We start from the raw sequence: 22789 nt of genomic DNA, 5'->3' as shown, positions 1-22789 counted from the left end.
TCCGATTAAACGTATATATGCACGATTAATAATCTGACTATGAGAAACCCGATGCTGTCTGATTTTAGTCAGACTAAAGTGTAAACATCTTAAAAAAAAATCTCTGTCGTGTAAATGCACTGACGATCTGTTACCTTTTAGCGGGTCTTCGTCCATTGTATGCCGAGTCTACAGATGGCAGATGATACCGTTCCAACCTGTAGCCCCTTTCAAGGAAAAGTGCTGCACACAGATACAATGCCACTGTTATGTACATCAATTTATCTATTCAAAAGTGTTTGCCTCCAGCTTCTCTAAGTAAATATCTAGTAAAATATTCACAACATCCAATTTTGATAGGGAAGCTCTGCAGAGTTTAACCCTTGAGTTCATTAATCGTTTACTGAGCCAAATTTGATCATCTTATTTGCCATCAATGTCCCACATTCCTTTGCAGCATTTTGACAGGTTGTTGCCAGTCTTGCCTTGATGTGACATTGCATGAAGAAAGCGGCGCACAACGAAAGCCCCTGCAATACTCTTCAATGTCTCACATCCTAAGAGCCGCTAAGCCCTGATCTGTCATAGATGCGACCCAAGGTGCAGATATATTCATATTTATACCAGATTTAGTAAAACTGTGTATTCTGTGTGCTCAGCAACCTGAGCATAAGCCTAGTGCTCCTTCCCACACAATTGCGTTCTCTGTTAACGATTCTCTAATGATTCTGCCTCTTAGTATATATATATATCTTTTTAACTAAAATTAAGATTCAGGACAGGTATTCTGGTATATCAGGTAGAAAAACTTCAGAATATGAAATTCAAAATATTTTATGCTAACCGTTTTCCTGTGCCAAAATGAAAAGGGACTGCTGTTTTCAAGTCAATCCATGCTTAGGCTGTGGTTCTAAACTATAAGCCAATGTTTTTAGTTGTTCTCTGGTTACAGGGCAACTGGGTCAACTTTAACAGAAAAATAATAACTTTGCGAACGAGAGGACCACGTGGTCAGTAATGGCAGATGATGGACTTTCTGAAAAAAAAAACCTGGCGGTCCGACCAAAGGAACCTTACAGCAGCAGTAGATTTAGGAGTAATCATATAGAGGAAGAGCTTCATAGAGTCAGAGTCATGCCAAGGTCAGTGTATCACAATCCATTAATCAAAGCATGCTAGGAAGCAAGTGAAAAGGATGATTTGGTACATGCATGAAGTAGGCCAAATAGGAAGAAGTCTGTGTGTGTGTGTGTGTGTGTGTGTGTGTGTGTGTGTGTGTGTGTGTGTGTGTGTGTGTGTGTGTGTGTGTGTGTGTGTGTTTCTGTGTGTGTCTGTGTGCGTGCGGGTGTGAGGGACTGTCATTTTAAGTAGGCCTATCACCTATAATGTGTGAGCTGTTCTCTTGTATCGATTTTGTTTAATTTGCCATATTTAAGCTACCTCAAAAAATAATTCAAATCACAGTATTGACCTATAACACTAACTGTTCTTGTATTGAATTTTGTGTTGATTGTATTTACACTGTGACATAAATCATGTTTGACAAAAAATTCCATTAATTCATAGATTAAATAATTGATATATTTATATGTACAACATGTGTTCAACTAGATCCGAGCATCACGATTATTATCACATAATTATACTACGTTCGAAGAGCAGAGCTCGAGGCGCAACGCGTATACTTTCAACTGCGACGCAATGATGACGTGTGATGAAGCCGATTTGACTGAGCACACAAATGATGAACGGAAACGCCAGTGCGCGCGCCCTATATTAATCTGCTCCAACCCCAGCATCAGCACTACTCACTGACAAGCGGACCGCAGAGGCACGAGGACGACGGCTACAAATGTTTATCTTAGATATGTTTTGCTACTTTGGAACAAATATTTTAAACTAAAATTACTTAATCGAAAATATATCTGTGATTCTTTTTTTCCTGCAGTTTTCCATGTCCAATGCGCAAGACGATGGCCATCTTTTGGTGTGTTTAGTTGAAATCGTCTGCGACTGTGCGTTCAACTGCGGAGTTTTTATTTGTTTTTTATATTATTTGTGGTGGTTAAATAATTATTTATAACTTTGTTGTTCCCATGCGGTTTTCGGTAGTTCGAACACGATGTCCAAAGCCATCAAATGACTGAGATTTGGATTTTATAGAACGCCTTTTGATTTGGGACGTCAACGACTCGTGGTTGAATTATAGTTGTTTTTCAAATTACAATTTTTGTCAGGATGCTCAATTTAATTGTTGGGATTTTATACCTGGTAAGTGGACGCACGGCGCGCGCCAACGAGGGTGCCACAGGTAGCCGCTTCGTCTGCAACGCAATCCCCCCGGGAGCGGAACCAGGTTGCGGATACGGCCCCACGGGGAACCGCGTTCAAAGCACGAGCCAGGTGGAGGACGAGTTGCGGAACACTATCATCCAGCTCCGTGAGACCATACTGCTACAGAAGGAGACGATCGTCAGCCAGCAGGGCACAATCAAGGAGCTCAACTCCAAGCTTGCGCGCTGCGAATCGTCCGCGGACGACACGTCACAGAGCAGAGCTCGGGGTCAGGGCTCCAGACGTAAGGAGTACGGCAAGAACACGATGGGGGACCTGCCCCGCGACCCCAGCGAGACCATAGACCAGTTGGGCAAGACCATGCAGAGTCTCAAGGGTCGACTTGAGAGCTTGGAGGTGAGATTGCGCGCGCCAATTTGTTGATCATTAACCAAAATATAGGCCATTGTTGAATCTGCGCTACGTTTCTATCTTGTCGAAAGTTTTTTATCCCCTTTGCCTCTGACTTGTCTCGTGCTAACAAACTAACAAATATGCACATTATCCATGATATGCAGCAGTTAAAAACTTCGCGTGGATTTAGCAGGGTCAGTTGGTAAGCTTGTCAGGTTCACTCAACGCTTTGCTGCTGCGAGCTGTTTATAAGGCAACATGCACGCATTGGAAAATATCAACAGACATGGTGTCAAAGGTTCAATAATGTCTGTTTTGCATCAAGATTGGCTGAAAGAAAAAAGTTCTGCACATGCAAGCCTTTTTCACCGCAGCTCATTTAAAATCCTAAAGCGCGCACACTAATCTAAGGATCAAAGATAAGGAATTAATTTGCTTACATGTCAATTATTCACTTACAAAATCGTTTTCAACGATTTGCTCTCAAATGCAATGCTCTAGTATGTGTTGCATTTGCTCCAGTGAGTTTTAATCTCTAAAGACCAAACATCTTAACTGTTTTTTTGCAGTCTTTTTCACATGCCTCAGTAATCCCATTCATAAAATATTTAGGTCATTACCAGAGGAGAGCTGCTGCTTTGCATAGTACATCCTCACAATTAGGTGTTATCTCACACACAATGGCATTTCACATACACAAACACATACACAATTATTATTTGCACGTAAACACACACATGTACACACACACTATATATATATATATATATATATATATATATATATATATATATATATATATATATTTATACAACGGGGGCCTAAATCCAGCGATCTGATTGGTTCATAACTGTTGTATAATGAGCGTATACATAACTGCTATGACGCCCGATCATTTTGTGAAAGTATCACTCCGCGCCTTGAAGTGGAAACCGTTACAACCGTTCTCTCGGAGGGACGCTAACGTGTGTTGCATAGCGACCGTCGTGCATTTTTAAGGCAGCCAGGAGGGACTACTTTTTGGTAGTCTTTAATAAAACGGCTACTTTGACTTTCTTGGTTTCTTTTTAAATGTAGTGTGTCTATGACTTTCGTTTCGCCATAACAGTAACCGTTGTATAAAAGCAATAGAGTGGTATAATGAGCACATACCACAGCCTGGCGTGATCTATTGCTTAAATATATAGTGTCTGCAAGTTGTGTAATATATATATATATATATATATATATATATATATATATATATATATATATATATATATATATAATCTATAACAGACGCTTGTTCTCCTTCTCTGCAGAATCAATATTTTTATGCTTTAAAACTACTTGGTCACTTTAATCTCACTAATAACGTGTAGTGAACCTTTAAATTCCTCAACAATCTCTCTCCCTCTCATTGTATCTCTCTCCTCTCTATCTTCCACACACATACACTTCTCTCAATCGCGCTCCATCTCTTCCCCTTGCTTCACCCGCAATTATGCATGATTGAATGCCTTAATACCCCGCCCCCCCCCATCTTGATCAAATCAAGGATGTATTGCAGCTGTCCACTGGAATATGGAAGCCATATTTTCCCATGCCTTATTGATGTCGTCCCCATTGATCTTCATCTGCTTACCATATAACGATTGTTGGAAGGTCGATACTGTGGCATACTACAAACCCAGCCAGCCACGCTCTCTCTCTCTCTCATTCTCTCTCTCTCTCTCTCTCTCTCTCTCTCTCTCTCTCTCTCTCTCTCTCTCTCTCTCTCTCTCTCTCTCTCTCTCTCTCTCTCTCTCTCGATCCATCGGTAAACATCCATTTGGCAGCATTCAGATGGAATTCAGAGTGAAGACCTTGAGGAGTTTGGCTTCGCCAGGCCTACAGATAGGGAGAGAGAGAGAGAGAGAGAGAGAGAGAGAGAGAGAGAGTGACAGATGGCGTTTGGATCAGTGCCATCTGGATTATTCAGCAAGGTTCCATTGTGTCAGGCGAGATTAATCATCGTCGAGTGTCACACAGTGTTTGAGGTGGCACAAGGTGGAGGTTCAACATATGAAGCACCTGAATTGACTTTTGGAAAGTGATGAGTGGACCTGAGTAGAGCGTTTGCGTCAACTAAATCGCCTATGCTCACTCATTGCGCATAGTGTAGCAATCCAGAGCAATATAAATCCTATATTAATAAGGAGTAAAATCCCATCTAGCCAGGTGCCATTCAAACCTGCCATGCAGGGTTCTTTTAACGAGCAATCTGACTTGCTTTACACTTTTTCTGTAGGTGCTCCAATTTCGATTTTCTTCCATGATTGCTAAGCCTTACTAGTAAGTCTTGATACGTTTACGTTTGAACAAAGGTATCTCCTTCAGGACCACATGTATGCATTCACCACTACTCAGCGTAGTGTTGATATGGCGTTATAACTTATAATACAACCTGAGTGGTTTGAAGGAAGGAGGCCATTCCATTTAGGAGGAGGGGTATGAAGGTCTAGGTCTCCACGGGGACTGAATGGAACGTGGCCTAAGAGGATCACATGGCTGCTATTGTCAGTGTCTATTCATTCAATCAAAGCTCTCATTTTCTGTCTCTTACACAAACTCACGCTATTCAATTATATGCTTATACTTCCTCTCTGTTTGTCTGTTTGTCTGTCAGAAGGTTGGTCTGACTATCTGAATCATTCTTCCATGTTCTATATCTCATCTTCTTCTGCCTGCTTGAGCTATCCATCTGCCTTCCGGTTTGTTTTATATGCATGTACGACGTCTACATACTATTCCAGTACAGTGCCTTTCTACCTGGCTGCTTCTGTTCTACAGTTCTACAGGTCTGCGGTTCTGTTATTTTGTTGGTCTACAACCTCCCCTTATGCCTGCTTTGAATGTGCAACTATTGGCGACCGAGAAAGAGGGGAGAAGCGAGCGAGGGGGGGGATCCTTTCTGTTAAATGTTCCGGCTATTACTTTGTCAATTGTTTTGCGAAAAAAAAAAATTGTTGTTATTGTTTTGTAAGTAGGAGGGACCAGAGCTGAAAGGATATTCGATAACACACAGCACCCTCTCCCAGCCAAATGTATCTACCTGTTTTTCTGTCCACCTGTCTGTGTTTCTGTTATTCTATTGGTCCGTCTCCAGTTGCTGACATCCTTTCTCCCCCTTCCTCCTCTCAACCTTGCACCTCCACCTCACCCAGCAGCAGCAACAGCAGCAGCTGCGTCTCCCTGGCAGCAACCTGTCATTGACCAGCGGTGGCGGTGGCGGAGGTGGAGGTGGCGGGGGTCCAGTGGCATCCCTGCCCCCCCTGGCCCCCCTGCCCACAGAGCTGCGAGAGGTGCTCCGCCAGCGGCTGGAGGTGTTAGAAGGCCAGCTGCTGAGAAAAGTGTCTGAGCTGGAGGAGGAGAAGAGTCAGCTCCTGAACGAGACGGCCGGCCACCGCCAGCGCACAGAGAGCATGCTCAGCTCTCTGCTGGAGCGCATCACCGAGCTGGAGAGAAGTAAGGATTCAGATTCAGAACCAGATTATGCTTCTAATTCACTTTCAGATGCAAATTCATCTTGAAATTCAGAGTCAGAATTAGTTTCAGAACCGATTTAAATGTGTTTAAAAAATGTCTGTATAAATCTAAATTACAATTACAATTTCAAATATATTTGCAAGCAACGATAACAAGGTCTTGAAATATGGCGATTATGGTGGCCATGGCCTGATCATCATAGTAAAGTCTTCCATACGTGGTAAATATAGTGAGTTGGTAGTTATGGTAATATGGCATTTGTGTGCCTTATAAACTGGTTTACCCGAAGTAAACATATCAAAATAATCTCCAACAATGATTCTAAAGTAAATATGGTCAAGCCTTCAAAGTCTTAAAGTCATACACACATCATTGGCATTGATGTTTGTACCCCTTTAAGGCCCATCCTGTGTTGGAGAGAGGCCTCGGTTTGGATAGGCTTACTTCAAACCAATGCATCCAATTTTCCAGATAATTTAAATTTGGCATGGGTATACTATGGAATCTCCTCTTAGTAGACATCTTTGACAGCCAAGCCTACATGGTTTTAACACAAAGTTATAGCTGTTTAAACATCGGGGATATGCATATATTTTACTTTAAATTGTATATACCTGCTGTCTTTGGGCTAATTGCTATGAGTTTAAGACTATATAGTCCCTCAGTCACCTGGTACATGCCAAGTTTGCAGTTTTTATCAACTCCGGCATCAAAGCAGTTTTTTTGTGGGTGTTTGTTTGAGTTGAAGCCATTGCATAAAATCTAAATGGTCTGACCATATGGGTTGCACATTGAAAGTTGTTCATCATGACGAATGGTGCATCTTAGACTTTTCTAATGAAAATGGCAGCCTGTTGAGAATGTTGAACTTATATTGCTTATTATAGAGCCACCTATGGTTAATTCTGGCCGATCCATTGTATCACATACTCATTTTACTCCAAGCCTACCAATTTATACAACATTTGAGCATGTCCATTTTGAGACATATATATAAAAAATGTAATACTAATGAATGCAATAGGGTTCCTACGGACATATCTGCTGGTAAAATAGGGGCCTGTTAAGACACTAATTAGCTGTGTTTTCTATACAAGTGTACAATCCTACACTGTTGACTTTTCAATATTTTTATTTTTTCCATTCTCTCCCTGGGCTACTTTTTTGAGCTACACCTCAGTCTTAAAAAAGTTGAATCTGGTAGCAGCATTTGTAGTTAATTAGTTTAAGGAAAATTCAAGGGCACGTTAATACTTCAGGGTATCTCTTTGATGTTAGACATCCAAATTAACACTTGAAATGAATTGCCTTCCCCACAGGAACGCCTATTAGGAGTCCCGATAGTCACTGGACACTGCTTCCACCTGCCTTAGGCTCTGTTGTCTCCATGTTTTAATGTTAATGTTTAATGTTTGATATCACAAAGCTTGAGACAAGACACAAAAGATGCTAACAAATGAGAACTTGTTAATGTTGCCCTTTATTAAACAGTTCAGGCATTGAACACCTATTATGCCAGGCTGCACACATTTCTTAATTCTAGAGCTTGTGTGTTGCTTTGAGCAAAAAAAAATTGTGAAAAAATGCAACCATGCGGAACAGCAGCAGCTGCTAATGGCTAATGGGTGCTGTCGGTGACAACATGCACAGCCTTTTCCACGGCTGGTACTAGTGCTAAGCTAATACAGTTCAACCATAATGAGGACCACTATCTTATTCTCAGCACAGCCCTGATACTGCTGCTGCTGCTAAGAAACCACTACACTTGAAGGACCCCAAAAAGCTGTTGTTGTAATGGTTACTATGGAGGTTACTATGGAGTCAGGGATAATTCTTTCCTCTTTTGATATATATGCTTGAGGGCATTTGTGTTTGTGTGGACACGTTTGTGTGTGTGTGTGTGTGTGTGTGTGTGTGTGTGTGTGTGTGTGTGTGTGTGTGTGTGTGTGTGTGTGTGTGTGTGTGTGTGTGTGTGTGTGTATCTGTATGTATGGGTGTGTGTGTTTGGGTGTGTGTGTATTTGTGTTTGTGTGTGCTTGTGATTGTGTGTGTGTCTGTGTTTTAATGCCTGATATTGCTCCACCTCCTTTCCGATTTTTCTCTTTTTGTACATTTCTTTCCCCCTGGCTTCCCTCATTTCTTCCCCTGCGATCCCTCATTGATTATTTCATCTCAATCACCGCCATCCAGTAGCTTCTACTTCCGTGGGGTATTTTGTGTGGATTAGTGCCAAGCAATTTCTTGACCGCAAGTTTGAAACTGTCATTTATCAATACTGAAATCAATACAGATTAATCATTTTACTGTCATCCTTGATGTGATTTGTATAGCCCTGGCCACCTGCGCTATCCGCTGTTGGTCAATCACTCTGATCATCAGATCCATCTCTCATTATTGTCGCCTTCCACCTCAGCAGCTGGAGACTTTTAAACTGTACGTTGGACGTCGCCGCAACCTCAACTTTATTCAAACAATAGATTAGAATTTGATTAGAGAGATGAATATGAAACAGATAACAGCTTAATTAGGTTCTTTCTTTCTTTATTATCTTCTACAAACCGTGGGACCTATCTCTTTCCTAAATTTTTCACCTAGAGACTCCATTCAAAATATGAAATGTTCAGAATAGCTTGGAATCGCGTCCTTCTTTTCAGATTTTTTTTATATTTTATACTTTTTAAGAATTGCCCCTTTTAAAATATGGGACTCCCATGGCGCTTCACCTGTTTAAGACCTAACTAAATGAATTTTCAGCCGTTTATCTTCGTTGCCATTTCGCCGCCATTCAACAAATCTACAAAATTTTATCTTCCGTAATATCTAAACGGAATTTCGTTTAAACTTTCTTCAGAATCACAGTTTTAGTTTCATACCGGCTTCGTTTTCAGCTGTTTTCATTGAAGACGTCTGCCCATTCTGACACTCCAACTTCCTAAGACATCGTAACTCAATAATCTTTCAACCGTTTACATTCGTTCAAACCATTTAACAAATCTACACACTTGTATCTTCAATAATATCCAAACAGAATTTCGATATCATTTTAACTTTATTCAGAATCACAGTTTTAGTTTCATACCGGTGTGGGTACCAGATTGACTCGGCTGCCAGATCGACTCGGGGTCCTAGATGCGCAATAATGACGCACTTCCTGTAAACGTTGTCTTTTAAATGCGCATGTGCGTTTCATTCATTCCCATGGTACTCCCAAGTATTAACAATCTCCTTTTGTTTTCTAATCTATGAATAATAATCTAATGTACAAATTATTGTTGCCTATACTTGGGTAATATAAAAGAAGAATCGGTTAACTCCATTCACTGAACGGGGCGATCCACTTTATTTCCAGCGCTCCCAAAACAGAGTCAAAACAGTAGGGATGGGCAAAATTATTCTTTTCCGGGAATCAGTTCTTCCAGTTCAGTTCACTATAACGATTTGTTCATTTGATTAGTTCGTTTTGATTCGTTCGTTACGTCAGATTACGTAATTTGACAGGGAATCTCACAGGTGTCTGCCCCCCCCCGCGAGACGGCCCTGAGCATAATTTAAACGACTTCTAGGCTCTACCCTCCGTGAAAATCGACAAGATATACTATATGGTATAACCAAACGTCCCACCAATATTTATACCACTTGCTTACTCTCTATATGTCATTCATGGTTTTATATTTATAATTAGGGGTCCAAGCCAACAGGTTGGATCCCTATTGTTTTTGTAAGGATTTTTTTTATTATTATTATTATTATTCTTCCCGCCATAGAAGTGGTACCACAGCCCAAACCGTAAATGGTGGTCTTTTTGGATCCGACCATCAATGACGAAACGGTAGCGTTTTGAATATTTGTCGCTTAGCTACGTTTTACGTCGAAACGCAAAAAATTAAAAAAATACCCGATTTAGACATCGGATCAAGTCCAAATTTTAGACACATGTCGGTGCTACCCTTAATGGCGTTCAATAAAAAAATCGGAATATTTCGCGATTAGGGGGCGCAATAAACGAGGAAATTGTATATCTTCTAATTGGCCAAAGGAATGTTCTTCAAACTATAAGGGAACCATCAAGGGGCAAACCCGAGTCTATATAAGAAATATGGCCAAGAATTATTAATGTGGGCGGGAGTTATTTGGCAAAGGAAAATTGTCTTTGGAAAAAAACGACGAAATAATATATCTCCTAACTGGCCAATGGAATGTTCTGAAAACGTGTTTTGGGCTATAACTCCCACAACGAACCTCCCACAGTCAAAACCTTTATATCCACAGATTCACTGGAGTCAGTTGCATCTTTTGGCATAGGCCAAGCCCATTTGTTTTGAACACATGCTTCGCGTTGTGCCGGCGAAATGCACATTTCTTGGACCCCTGCATAACTGCTTGCAGTTCTAGTTTTTTTTTGCTTTCTTCATTGTTCAGGCATTACAGAACTTTTATGGTCATAATTAAAAAATACGAACTGCAGTTTAATTTCTTTGTTTGTTCTTGAATTGACGCAGAATGGAGCAAAGACTCCTGGGATTGGGAAATGCGTTTATCCAATAAACAGATGGAGGTCAAGTCTATTTTCGGAAATGTAGGGGGATATATGAGTGGCCCGACGTCGAATAGCATGACCCAAGGTACGTCAGACAGAGAAAGCGTGCAAATTCGACGGTACCACCTTATCATTTGTTTACCCAGGGGCCATGGCAACACCATTGCTACCTCTCATTGGCTGAATCTTTGAGAACGTTGTAGACTCAATCAATATAAGGTCGCAGGGAGACGAAGCTCTGTTTGTTTGTATATCTTATTTACGTGACCATATTTTTGTTTTATGTTAAAAAAAAAAATAATCAAAGAACCAGTTCTCTTGTTTTGGGGAACCAGTTCTTGTCGTTCAGCTTCGGGATTCGTTTGTTGTGAACGAATCGGTCGCGACCGACTCATCCCTACAAACTGGGTTACATTATGCATTCATCAGTGCTCTTAGGCGTGTTTCCAATGGCTTTGTTTGTGCAAAAGAACGGGCTGCGTTCAATGAAATCAAAACCAAAACGGATTGAGCCTTCTTTTTATGTCCATGATTGAGCCCCTTTTATAAACAACCCTTCCGGGTTTTGTCCGTTGGCTTGTGTCGATACGTCAAGTGTCGATACGTCATCTGTAAGCGCAGGACCCCGAGTCGATCTGGCAGCCGAGTCAAGCTGGTACCCACACCGGCTTCGTATTCAGTTGGTCTCATTGATTGGTTGACGCTATCTATTGGGCTACTTTTAATCACGCAGCGGCTCGCTATTCTCTTAAACACACACAGACACACAGACACACACACACACATGCACGCATGCACGCGCGCCCACACACACACACACACCAGCAGTGCAGAGCAATACATTTGACCTTTTCATTCAGCTGTCACTTTATTTGTTTCCAACCATTTACATTTTCTTAAATGGTGGGCATGTTTACATTGTTTACTCCATTTAGACTTTTGAACTTTTGTTCAAATCCCTTCACTTCATTTAAGCCATTTGACGTTTCTTTATGCCTTAATCTATAGCCGCGTTTACATGGACACATCTATGCCGCATAGATTTCTATGCGGCATAGAAAATGGTCATGTATACGCCTCATTCGGAATACAATTATCTGTTCGGCATAGATTCTATGCCGAATAGAAGAGGTGGTGTAGTCCGTTTTAAATCGCCATGTATACACTTATTCCGCATAGATTGGGGTTTAAAGCCTATGGTGCAGGTTAACCGGAAGTTTCGATTAATGGGTACATAAAGCACTCAAAATATGTTTTCATGAAATGTCTCCAAAATTGCGTTAAAGTCCAGTTTTTGTTGTTTTTTGTGGTAACGGGTGTTTTCTAACGTCGTTCGGTGGTGACGTCACGGTAGGGAGTCGTGGTGGAAGGTAGCCTCAGCCTAGTACTAGAACTATGGCGTCTAACTGGGATGAGGAAGAGGTGGAAAGAACCACAAATTACATTTATGATGGCCCACAGCCGTATAATTTCGAGCCTGTTAGACGTGAGGGGGCGAATGAGGAATTGCCGAGGATTGATGGCCGTCAAAGCCAATTAAATTCATGGTCAGAGGAGAATGGGTGGAGAGTTGGTGAGGTGTCCTGGTGAGTTGCTATCATTTAGCAATGCAGCAACGAGCGTTTGAGCTATCCCCCCTCCCCGGATAAACCCTACGATTAGTTATCCCACGTTTTGATGGTTGCCTAATAGCTCCAGTAACTACCGGTACATATTTTGCCTAGTCTTTATTTCTAAGCTTTTACATATTCCTCCGGTGAAAGTGTTGTTGCAAACGTACCCGGTAGCCGCCGATCACGTAGGCTGGTCATGAATTCAGCGGTGATTATTTTCGATTCTACTCCTCGTGATTGATTGTCATTGACACCATCAGGGTACCGCTTACAGAGAGAGGGAGAGTAGTAAGCGTGTCTGTGTCGCTGTGTTTGGCAGGTGTTTGTGTGGGCGGTGCCGTCCTATGGAATCTGTGGTGGAGAGCTTGTGCTGTAGGGAAGTGAGTGCGTTTTGGTCGCTGGTCGAGAAGCTCAGCCCAAGACCAGCAGATGTGACATGCCTCACTCAGCATCCAGGATTTGATGCATGCTGCCTGAATCCGTTTGTGCTTAAGATAGCGTACACACATTTCAAGCAGGATCATGGTCCCCTTCAAGCCAGCACGCACGAGTATGTTAATTGTTTGTTACTTTAGCATTCTTTTTATAGAGTCCTATGAACCAACTTAAACAGTTATAGGCGACTAGAGATGTGTTGCATAGGCAATAAACATGCATGCAATTTTTTTATTTTCCAACCTATTTCCCTAGGCAATACCGGTACACTGCATACAGGCAGGCTATACGATGGGCTTATGGAGTTCTTGGCCTGCATATAAGGAAGCCTCTACCCTCCTGTCTGGTTTCAGCCATCAGGCAACAATTTCAGAGTGGTGACCAGACCTATCATGGCTTTCAATGGCCTCGTTTGGATGAAGAATAAAAACCATATTGGCACGTACAACATGAATACAATTATTTTTCAGTTCAAGAATTAACTCATGCTAGTTGTGTTGCGATCGCTCAACCGCCTTTAAAATGTTATAAAATACACAGAACATGTGAATTCATATAAAAACAGTTTATTAGGTCATCCCAAGTAATGGGGATCGATTACTGAAAAAAAGGGACAGGTTGAAAGGCCTGATAAAGTAAACAAATCAAGAAAAAAAGGGTTAGGCACAAAGAAACCAACATAAAATAATCGTGCAATAGTGTGGTCTTACCTGAGGGTCAGCACTCACACAGCACATTCTCTCACTCACTCACGGACACATACATGCAATGATATCACATAGAGCAGACGCATAGTGATCCAAGAGAAAAGCGCACACAGAGGTCCCTTTCGGATTCTTACAATTTTTTTTATGAATTATGGGGCAAATGGAGCTGTAAATGAATGATTTGTGCACACAACTAAAGTAAAAAACCCAAGCAATAAAAACAAAACATGCGACATGCAGTGAGGCGGTAACCATGGTGATGCTGATAAAGGAATGAATGGGTTACAGCCAAAAATAACCAAGAGATAATGTTAGTCGACAGATGTTAGGGTCAGCGCAAGGGGTTAAAATGTAAGGTTATAATAAACTTCCTGGAACAATCAAAAAACCCAAGCAATAAACAGCACACAAAGAGAAAACAAAACATGCGGCATACAGAAAACCACCACCAAATAAAATAACATACTTACTATATACATATATACATACTCACAACTAAATGATTGGCCTGTGTGGGGAAAAAAACTATGCTAATTCAATTTTTTGTAGCGTGACTGCTGGGCTAGATAGAGGCTGACGGCCTCCTCCTTGGGAATTTGTTCGAAGGATTTGGCGATGGGGGCGGGTGCACAGGCTGACAAATTGGCGCTAACCTCTTGAAGAGCCTTGGGTGAATCCATGTAGCTCTCCCGAAGAGCCTCGATTAATGACGTTGCATAACCTGCAGACATAATAATGATAAAATACTGTATAAAGATCGATGTCACAGATGTCTTGTGCGCTAATGTCAAAATATGATAGAACTGCATGACACTGCCTACCGTATGAGGCCTTCTCTTTGATGGGCACAACTACCCAGGCACCTTTTCTGAAACGTGGATATCACACGCTATACCTCTCCAAACCATCGCTTCTTCGTGCGGTCTCTCTGTTCGCATTATGGTTGTAATGCAGCGCCGCTAAGAGAAGCCTACAGAATAACACATTTGAGAACACTTTCGAAACCTGGTGTATGTATGATCAAATACGGCATTGTTATTCCATTGGACAGCACTGACCTGCTATACATGCCCTGGTATGAAAACCCAGTGTGCTTGGGTGCGAAGTGCAGGATCAGGGAGTGGAAGGCTTCAAGGGAGTAAGTCTGGTGCTGCGGAGACAGCTGTCGAACATCCTTCAGTAAGGATGTCCTTGTGATGATACCCTCCAGTTTTACTGCTGCCATTGAGCCTGCAAGAGACCAAGATAGGTAGGCACACACACAGCAGACATACAAATAGACAGATATTTTTTCTCCAGTGGAAACACATGAAATTGTCCTGCATATGAATTATAGCAAACATATTTACAGTAAACAGAATGTTATGAGATCCCCAGAGTATGAAATAATGATTTAAATGGAAACCCTGTAGAGCATTCATAATGCCACATACTGTGTACTGTACCTGGTTCCAGCCACTCTTTATCTCGTTGATCCCCCTCCAGAGGGGCATGAGCGCAACTGGAGAAGGCAGGGGTGTCATGGTCGTGGATGTCCTGAATGTGATTCACCAAGCTTCTCCATTTGGCCTCCATCACAGCTGGATTGCCATCAGGGGTTGAGGCTGCAGTCCAGTACAGGTGGTTTACTATGGCTGGCCTCCACAACTGTAGTTGTTCACACTGTCTGTCTTTTGAGGCTGTATCCAAGGCCTTCCCCAGACCTGGTTTAGAACAAATGGTATTAATCAAAATGCAATAACAAAAACTGCTTAAACGTTCCAACAATGGATACATACTTTTCCCAATGTGCCAGACATCAAAATAATGCTGTGTCCCTTCAGGGCACAGCTCTTCTCTCACCCATTTGGCAACCTAAGGAGTAAAGAGCAAACTTTTGTGGATGCTTGCACTGTCTGGCCACGTCCAGCCTCAGTGAAATTCATAAATCTACATTATTTTTCTTTTTGTAAATACCTGGCGATGTCTGTCTGTGATGAGGGTTGACAAATGCAGGTCGTTCCGCCTCAGCAAGCCAATGCTGCGCTTGAGCCCCTCCATCTCACACCAAGAGCTGTTGGGGACCTCTGAGCTCTGCAACATAACATAAGTGTAAGTGTAGCCCTATGCATGGTTGTACACGTGGAAAAGTGCTATATTAAGATGCAGTCCATTTAACAAATTGCAGAGAGTTCATTTCTTTCTGTCTAATAACATCAGGCTTACCTGAACAAGCTGAACATCAACCACCTTGTTTACTCTGTCCTCTATCAATGTGTAGGAGCCGTACTTTGCACAGTGCCCTGGAGAATCTGACCTGGGGATAATTAGAAATTACAATTATGTTTCAAGTTTTTAATAACCAGTGTCTGTAAAGACAATCCACCATGACATCTGCAAATGTAAACTAAAGCCGCCCTGCATGATAACAAATAAAAAAAAAAAGTGCAACTGGTCTATGAGCTCTCGCACAAACAAAGTGTGGAGAACAGTATTAGGATACAAAATTAACAATGACATGAGATTATTAAAGTTCATACCCCTTAGTGGCAGCTAGCATAGAATCAACAAATTCTGCTTTACCTGCAGTCACCAGCAACAACTAGGCCTCCATCCATTGCCTTGAGGTCACTAAAATTCTTGGCCTGCTCGTTCTGCCAGGCCTGAATGATGACGGGGATGGTGTAACGGCGCTGATGGCGAAAGAAAGTGCTTGCGCTGATGCACTGAAGGCCAAACAGGGTCATCATCCGTAATGTCTGGGTGGCCAAACATCCAGAGAAATGGATGGCCCCGCTTAAAAGGAGGTTACAGGTTGGCATATTCCTGTTTAGGATCGGCTGGTTTTGCCAGAAACGCTGGTAGCCACATGCACAGACCTAGATATTTAGAAAAAAAAAAACATGACAATCAGTGTATAACACTCAAATATGATGGCATCATAAACCCACAGACTAAAGCAAGCCTGGTACATACATTGTAAATTAACTGGAAAGACTAATTTGAAAAAGAAGCAACGTCAGCACCAACCAAGCTAGCCATTATAAATCCACAAGATATTAGACTGTTATAGCAACTAATGTGGATAGGAGGATGCACTGATCACTTGCAATGAGCAATGTGGGCAGACAGTCAGGGCTATTCGATTTTAGTAAGATATTCTGATTTTCTAATCAGATATGGCCTGCAGTGTAAACAAAACCCTACCTGCTCTATTTTAACAAATGTTCCTTCCTGCTGCACGATTCTACTATCTGACTTCTCACAACAGGCCGGACAGATGGCAAACAGGGCCATGAGCTCCTCTTGGCAAACAATGAATTTGTCAATGCCACTACAACAAAAAAGAGGGGGGGGGGGGGGGGGGTGTCAGTCAAACTACAGATGCACGAAAATGAAAATTCAAAGTTGGTCTATGTTGGCTTTAAATTATCTCACTTTTGGTGGGGGTCACAAGTTTGAGATGGCTCCTCACACAACACCTCCTCATCCTCCTCAGACATCTGGTCTCCTGGTACCCATGATGCATCACTGATGACAGAGAGATCATCTTCTCCATCCGTTGGGTCAGGACTAGTGAGGGGGGTGAAAGTTTGTGTCCCCATGCTGACCATCTTGGGCTTCAGGTTCACTTGCACAGCTGTGGCAGAGTCAATAAACATACCCAAACAGATGACAATCATGGCAAATCTAAGCGGTTATGTTTTGATCTAGGTTATGTATTAATTTTAGCAATGTGTTTGGAAATTTCCTGCATGCATATAATTTGGCAACGTATGTTTTAGACAGCATATCAACCACTAAAAAAATAACAAGATTTACCGTGAGACCTTCCAAGGGGCTTCAAAATACATTGTGTCCCAGTGTCACAAGTGGAGTAGGGCAAGGGGTCCTCTACCGTAGCAGCATTGTCCGTGGTCTCACACGGTGAGGCATCTGTCAACATCTTGCGTAAATAAATTAGCGTCAGCGACACAGTCACGTCTAAATACATATGAAAGAGGACCGTAATAGTCACTTTCCATCAGGAAAAGGGCAATTAAATCCATCAACTAAATAGAACACACACACACTGTTGTGAAAGCCGCTTGATGAGCGCCAGTGATCCAAACACTAGCCATGGCGCTATCTAGTTAGATATGACAAGCTTTTGAACATTTACTTCAGGACAATTTTGTTTTGGTTCATATTCATGAATCACGAAATGTTCTTTTCTAATGTCAGACTGATCATGAGTCATGACTGTAGTGGAGGCGGTGTCAAAGGGAATACGGTATATTATAGTATACACAGGGCTAGCTAACGCACAGCTTGTAAATATTACCATGAGGCTTACCATAGCCAGCTCTCGCTTGCGGCTGGCGGCAGTGATCTTGGTGCCTCTCGGTCTCGGGGCAGGGCAGGCAGAGAGATGCGTGTGCGCAGAAGGCACGGCGTTCGGAATAAGCTGTGCCAGCCTCTTTAACCCGAGAGATACCATCCTGATATCCCCTTGGTCGTAATCTTCCTCCGTGAAATGAGCGCTGCAGACCTTGGAGTTCTTAGTGACCGAGGTAATAGAAAAATCTGCCCGTCTAACGCGGACAAACTGTACCCACTGTCTGAGGGTTGCCTTGTCCTTCGGAAAGGCATGGACCCTGTGTCCTGTTCTGCTAGAATTATTACACCCAGCACAAACACAGTTGTACACCATTCTAAAGCTACACCTACCTACCCACCTACCTAACTCGCTATGCTACACCTACCTACCCACCTACCTACCTAACTCGCTATGCTATGCTATCTGTCTGCCTGTCTCCCTATCTCTCGGTCTATATCTATATCGGTCTATATATCTATCTATTCTGTCTATCTCTATCTATCTATATGTCTATCCATCTATCTATCTAGGCTATCTATATATGTATCTATGTATTTATCTCTTACTTATCTGTCTCTTATCTCTCTGTACTCTCTACTCTCAATGGGTCTCGAAGGGCTACGTCTGTCGTCTCCCTACCGTGACGTCATGCAACGGTTTCCGGGAGAAATGAGAAGCTATCGCAAACCGCTCCAATATGACCCACTTTTTCGTATTAAATTCCGTTTTGTGATACCCAACCACATTAAATACAATAGGTAACCATTAAAATGTTTATTACCAACACGCAAATGGCGCAAATCCGAAAAAAATAAAACCTGCACCATGGCCTTTAACTTAGTGCAGCCGCAGTAGTTTGCAATTGGTCCACTGAGCTCCGTCGGTACTTTTAAGCACACCGAACTTCACCGCTGTCAAGGAAAGTGGATTTATTGCCTGATTCACGTCTTTGTTATCACTCCGTAAAAGTAGTCCGGTAAGCGTGTCCGGTTGCTAAGCGACGGGACACATGGGTGTTTATTAATGACGTGTTCGCGTATCGTAGTGTCCGCGCTCGTCCGAGATAACTGTAAATGAGTAGGCTACTACTAGTACTTTTGCAGGCTGAACGTTAAAATACTTCTTATCTTAAAGAGATGGCAGCTGCAGTAGTTCGCAATTGGACCTTCGAGGATTCCTGGTCACTAAATTCCCGTAAGACCACTCTCTCCCACCAGTCTTGGCTGCGGACTCGCATCCAAATTCCTCTTGTTTGCGGCGGAGCTTAGGGTAAATATAAAGATCTGACGAGAAATTGACGTTGCTGCGCTGTCGTCCTCCTTAATTGAAGGAGCAGGCAGAGAAAAGCTCTCTCCTGCTGTGCTTTCATTAAAATCAAATTTAAAATCCCCGATAGTGATAAGACATCCATTATGTCGCCGCCGGTCCAGAGATGTGTCAGGTGTGCGCGAGAGACAGAACGGACACTTTTGTTACTGCCATGTATACAGTACATTCGGAACACATTTTAGGAACAGATCTATGCGGATCAGATGTGCCATGTAAACGCGGCTTATGTGGCTTCATTAAAACATATTTCAACCTCAGTAGCCGCGTTTACATGGCAGATCTATGCCGCATAGATTTCTATGCGGCATAGATCTGTTCCTAAAATGTGTTCCGAATGTACTGTATACATGGCAGTAACAAAAGTGTCCGTTATGTCTCTCGCGCACACCTGACACGTCTCTGGACCGGCGGCGACATAATGGATGTCTTATCACTATCGGGGATTTTAAATTTGATTTTAATGAAAGCACAGCAGGAGAGAGCTTTTCTCTGCCTGCTCCTTCAATTAAGAAGGAGGAGGACAGCGCAGCAACGTCAATTTCTCGTCAGATCTTTATATTTACCCTAAGCGCCGCCGCAAACAAGAAGAATTTGGATGCGAGTCCGCAGCCAAGACTGGTGGGAGAGAGTGGTCTTACGGGAATTTAGTGACCAGGAATCCTCGAAGGTCCAATTGCGCACTACTGCAGCTGCCATCTCTCTAAGTTAAGAAGTATTTTAACGTTCAGCCTGCAAATGTACTAGTAGTAGCCTACTCATTTACAGTTATCTCGGACGCGTGCGGACACCTCATTAATAAACAGCCATGTCCCGTCGCTTAGCAACCGGACACGCTTACCGGACTACTTTTACGGAGTGATAACAAAGACGTGAATCAGGCAATAAATCCACTTCCCTTGACAGCGGTGAAGTTCGGTGTGCTTAAAAGTACAGACGGAGCTCAGTGGACCAATTGCGAACTACTGCGGCTGCTCTAAGTTAAACCCCAATCTATGCGGAATAAGTGTATACATGGCGATTTAAAACGGACTACACCACCTATTCTATGCGGCATAGAATCTATGCCGCACAGATAATTGTATTCCGAATGAGGCGTATACATGACCATTTTCTATGCCGCATAGAAATCTATGCGGCATAGATGTGTCCATGTAAACGCGGCTACTTAGTACTACAGCACTCATCGCATTTCTGCTGGAAATGCATTTTCTAGTTGTAATTGTCATCAATATCGACAAGCATTTTTGTCTTTGTCGAGAGCTGAATTAAACCTACAAACAGTATATCACACCAGTATTGACGTATTTATTGTTTAATGCATGTCCGCAGCCAACAACGCTTTCAAGTCGCCGGAGGACTTCAAGGTGTCCCTGTCAGTGCGCACCAACTACCTGTTCGGCCGCATCAAAAAGAGCCTGCCAGAGATGTACGCCTTCACCGTGTGCATGTGGCTGAAGTCCAGCGCCAGCCCAGGTATCGGCACCCCATTCTCCTACGGCGTGCCGGGCCAGGCCAATGAGATTGTGCTCATTGAGTGGGGGAACAACCCCATTGAGCTGCTGGTGAACGATAAGGTAGGCGCTAGGGCTGAACGATTAATCAAATTCAAACTGACATCGCAATGTAATAGAACACGATTTTCTAATTGCAATGGCTTCGATAAAAAGAAAATTTATTATTTTTTACACAATCTAACCAATCAGAGGGTTGGATACGGAAACACAAGGCCACGTGGGTTCACGTGTGTACAACGCTAGCCTCCACTCACATGACGAAAGCTGAGTTCATAGGGAAAGATATAATCAACACGCTGACCATGGACGGATGTATGGCTTTGGTTAAGACACTGGATAAACAGACCGGACTCAAGGTGTTTTTTTATTGTCTCGGACCTGTCTTGGATAGGTCCGAGACAGGTCCGAGACAGGAGTGTCATTGGACTCATTTCAGGGCAGCCTATTGGTTCCCCCCAAGCTGAATCCTTGGCGGAGGTTTGTGCTCTAGTGAGAGATTTCATAGTATTTGTTTTCCGCTTGTTATTTTACTTTGTGTGTGTACTTTGTGTGTCATTGTGTGTTGTTGTTATGTTCTTGTTCTTGTAGTTGTGTAGTGTTTTTTTCTTAATTGAGCCTGGCAAGATGACTGCGGATGTGTAGGAGTGTGCGAGCAAGCATATGGCTTGATAAACAAAGCCTTCTATAGTGTATGGATAGTAGTAAATAAGGAAAGGAATTTTTTTCTTCACTGTATCTCAGAGGGACTACACAGTATGGGGATTTAACACAAACCCTACGACACAATCGTATTGTTTTGATTTGTGACTTTTTTGGCATTGAACTATTATCAGATATTATTATTCATTTCATTATTCATTAATTGATTTTCTTTGGTCATGCTACCATAGATTATTGTAATAATAGTAATAGTACTAGTGGTGGTATTAGTAGTAGTAGTAGTCGTACATTTAGTCGTTTAGAAGATAGTTTTATTCAAGGTGAGTTACAAGCCTCAAGGCTGAGAACAATCAAAGTAGGGCTGGGCGATTAATCAAATTTCAATCTCGATTTCGATTTAAAAATAATCGCTTGAATAATCCTGATTTCAATCTTAATAATCGTGATTATGTTTTTTCCATAATCGAGCAGCCCTAAATCAAAGTATGGAATCAAACTAAGAGTCACTACAGATGACCTATTTAAAAAAAAACAAGTGGACAGAGTTTAGAGTAGCCATAAGAGCAAAGTGTTGTAGTAGTAATAGTAGTAGGGCTTTGTAGTAATACTAGTAGTAATAGCAGTAGTAGTAGTAGTAGTAATAGTGGTAGTACAAGTAGGTTTACTTCTCGTGCCTCTCGCCCTCCAGAGAGTGAGCTCCTTCCTTCCTTCTCACAATAGTCCTGATTTAATTTCATACGGGTCGCTCATTTGGCCGACCCAACTCCTCTGGCAATACTTAGCAATACAGTGTTAGCAAGGCCTTTTATGATTATTGCATGGAAATGAAAAGCGCAAAGGCATTTAAGACAGCATTTGTCGAGCCGTTTGAATGTTTAATTGTGGATTTCTTATTGTCATTAGATGCCATCGCTCTGTATTACACACATTTCTGTTTGTTACCTAAACAACATTTGTTTGCGTAAACCGGGATTGTAACAATACATATTTCCCTGTTTGTGATGCCAGAAAGTGCTAGTATGGGTGTATCGGACGGTGCTGTTGGTGGAGCATAGTGGTCAATGGAGGGCTTAAAGGGTTTTCTGTTACTTTTCCCTTTTTGTGCCCCTTGTTTATTATTGTTATTGGCAGGCAGCAGATTTTCAACCAGATTTTCTCTAAACATCAATAACACATAACACAGAATGAAGAAAATGTAGGGATCGAAAAGAGAAAGAGACAGAGATGACAAAGAGAGAGCGAGAGGGAGAGACTGATAGAGAGACTGGTAGAGGGTGTATTAGAGATCAGAGAACTGTATTCAAAGTGTGTGTCTGTGTCGATGTGCAAGTGAAATTGAAGCACGCATGCGTCGTGTTTATGTGTACACTTGTGTGTGTGGAGGATGGTAGCAATCAATGAACCATGCATGCTCAATATGATAACTGTGTGTACTGTATGTAGCACATCCATGCGTTACATTTATTCATGCTATTACAAGG

General features: G+C 42.2%; 2 protein-coding genes and 1 long non-coding RNA gene across 4 annotated transcripts in view; 2 read left to right on the top strand and 1 right to left on the bottom strand.

Annotated features, from left to right (window-relative positions):
• The first annotated feature begins 1506 nt into the window (after positions 1-1506).
• nptx2a (neuronal pentraxin 2a) overlaps positions 1507-22789 on the top strand; it is a 28042-nt gene continuing 6759 nt past the window's right edge. The window contains exons 1-3 of one of the 2 annotated variants that reach the window (XM_060041435.1): positions 1507-2670; positions 5856-6153; positions 20464-20708. In XM_060041435.1, coding sequence (XP_059897418.1) covers positions 2218-2670; positions 5856-6153; positions 20464-20708 — 996 coding nt within the window. In that variant the 5' untranslated portion in view covers positions 1507-2217. Of the gene's footprint in view, positions 2671-5852; positions 6154-20463; positions 20709-22789 lie in introns of both variants that reach the window. The other variant, XM_060041426.1, reaches the window with a different exon arrangement.
• On the top strand, positions 12163-13312 carry LOC132449835 (uncharacterized). Its single transcript, XR_009523675.1, has 3 exons — positions 12163-12297; positions 12644-12874; positions 13015-13312. It is a non-coding gene; the product is annotated as an uncharacterized LOC132449835 (long non-coding RNA).
• On the bottom strand, positions 13955-17310 carry LOC132449654 (uncharacterized). The gene is made up of 10 exons (XM_060041414.1): positions 16884-17310; positions 16653-16779; positions 16029-16324; positions 15672-15762; positions 15423-15539; positions 15245-15320; positions 14912-15169; positions 14525-14696; positions 14288-14436; positions 13955-14187 (listed from the first exon to the last, which is right to left on the bottom strand). Exons 1-9 carry the CDS (start codon positions 17126-17128, stop codon positions 14349-14351), a joined length of 1470 nt encoding a protein of 489 aa, XP_059897397.1. The 5' UTR covers positions 17129-17310; the 3' UTR covers positions 13955-14187; positions 14288-14348.

This window comes from Gadus macrocephalus, chromosome 2 (assembly GCF_031168955.1).
Source record: "Gadus macrocephalus chromosome 2, ASM3116895v1".
NCBI lineage: Eukaryota > Metazoa > Chordata > Actinopteri > Gadiformes > Gadidae > Gadus > Gadus macrocephalus.
This window is presented reverse-complemented; position numbering and strand designations above follow the sequence as displayed.

Excerpts from the sequence above, each read along its gene's own strand:
- LOC132449654 (XM_060041414.1), bottom strand. The coding sequence starts at position 17,128 with ATGATTGTCATCTGTTTGGGTATGTTTATTGACTCTGCCACAGCTGTG. Across the intron at positions 15,170-15,244 it reads TGTCTGGCACATTGGGAAAA|GTCTGGGGAAGGCCTTGGAT; the intron begins GTATGTATCCAT and ends GTTCTAAACCAG. Across the intron at positions 14,697-14,911 it reads TAAAGAGTGGCTGGAACCAG|GCTCAATGGCAGCAGTAAAA; the intron begins GTACAGTACACA and ends GGTCTCTTGCAG.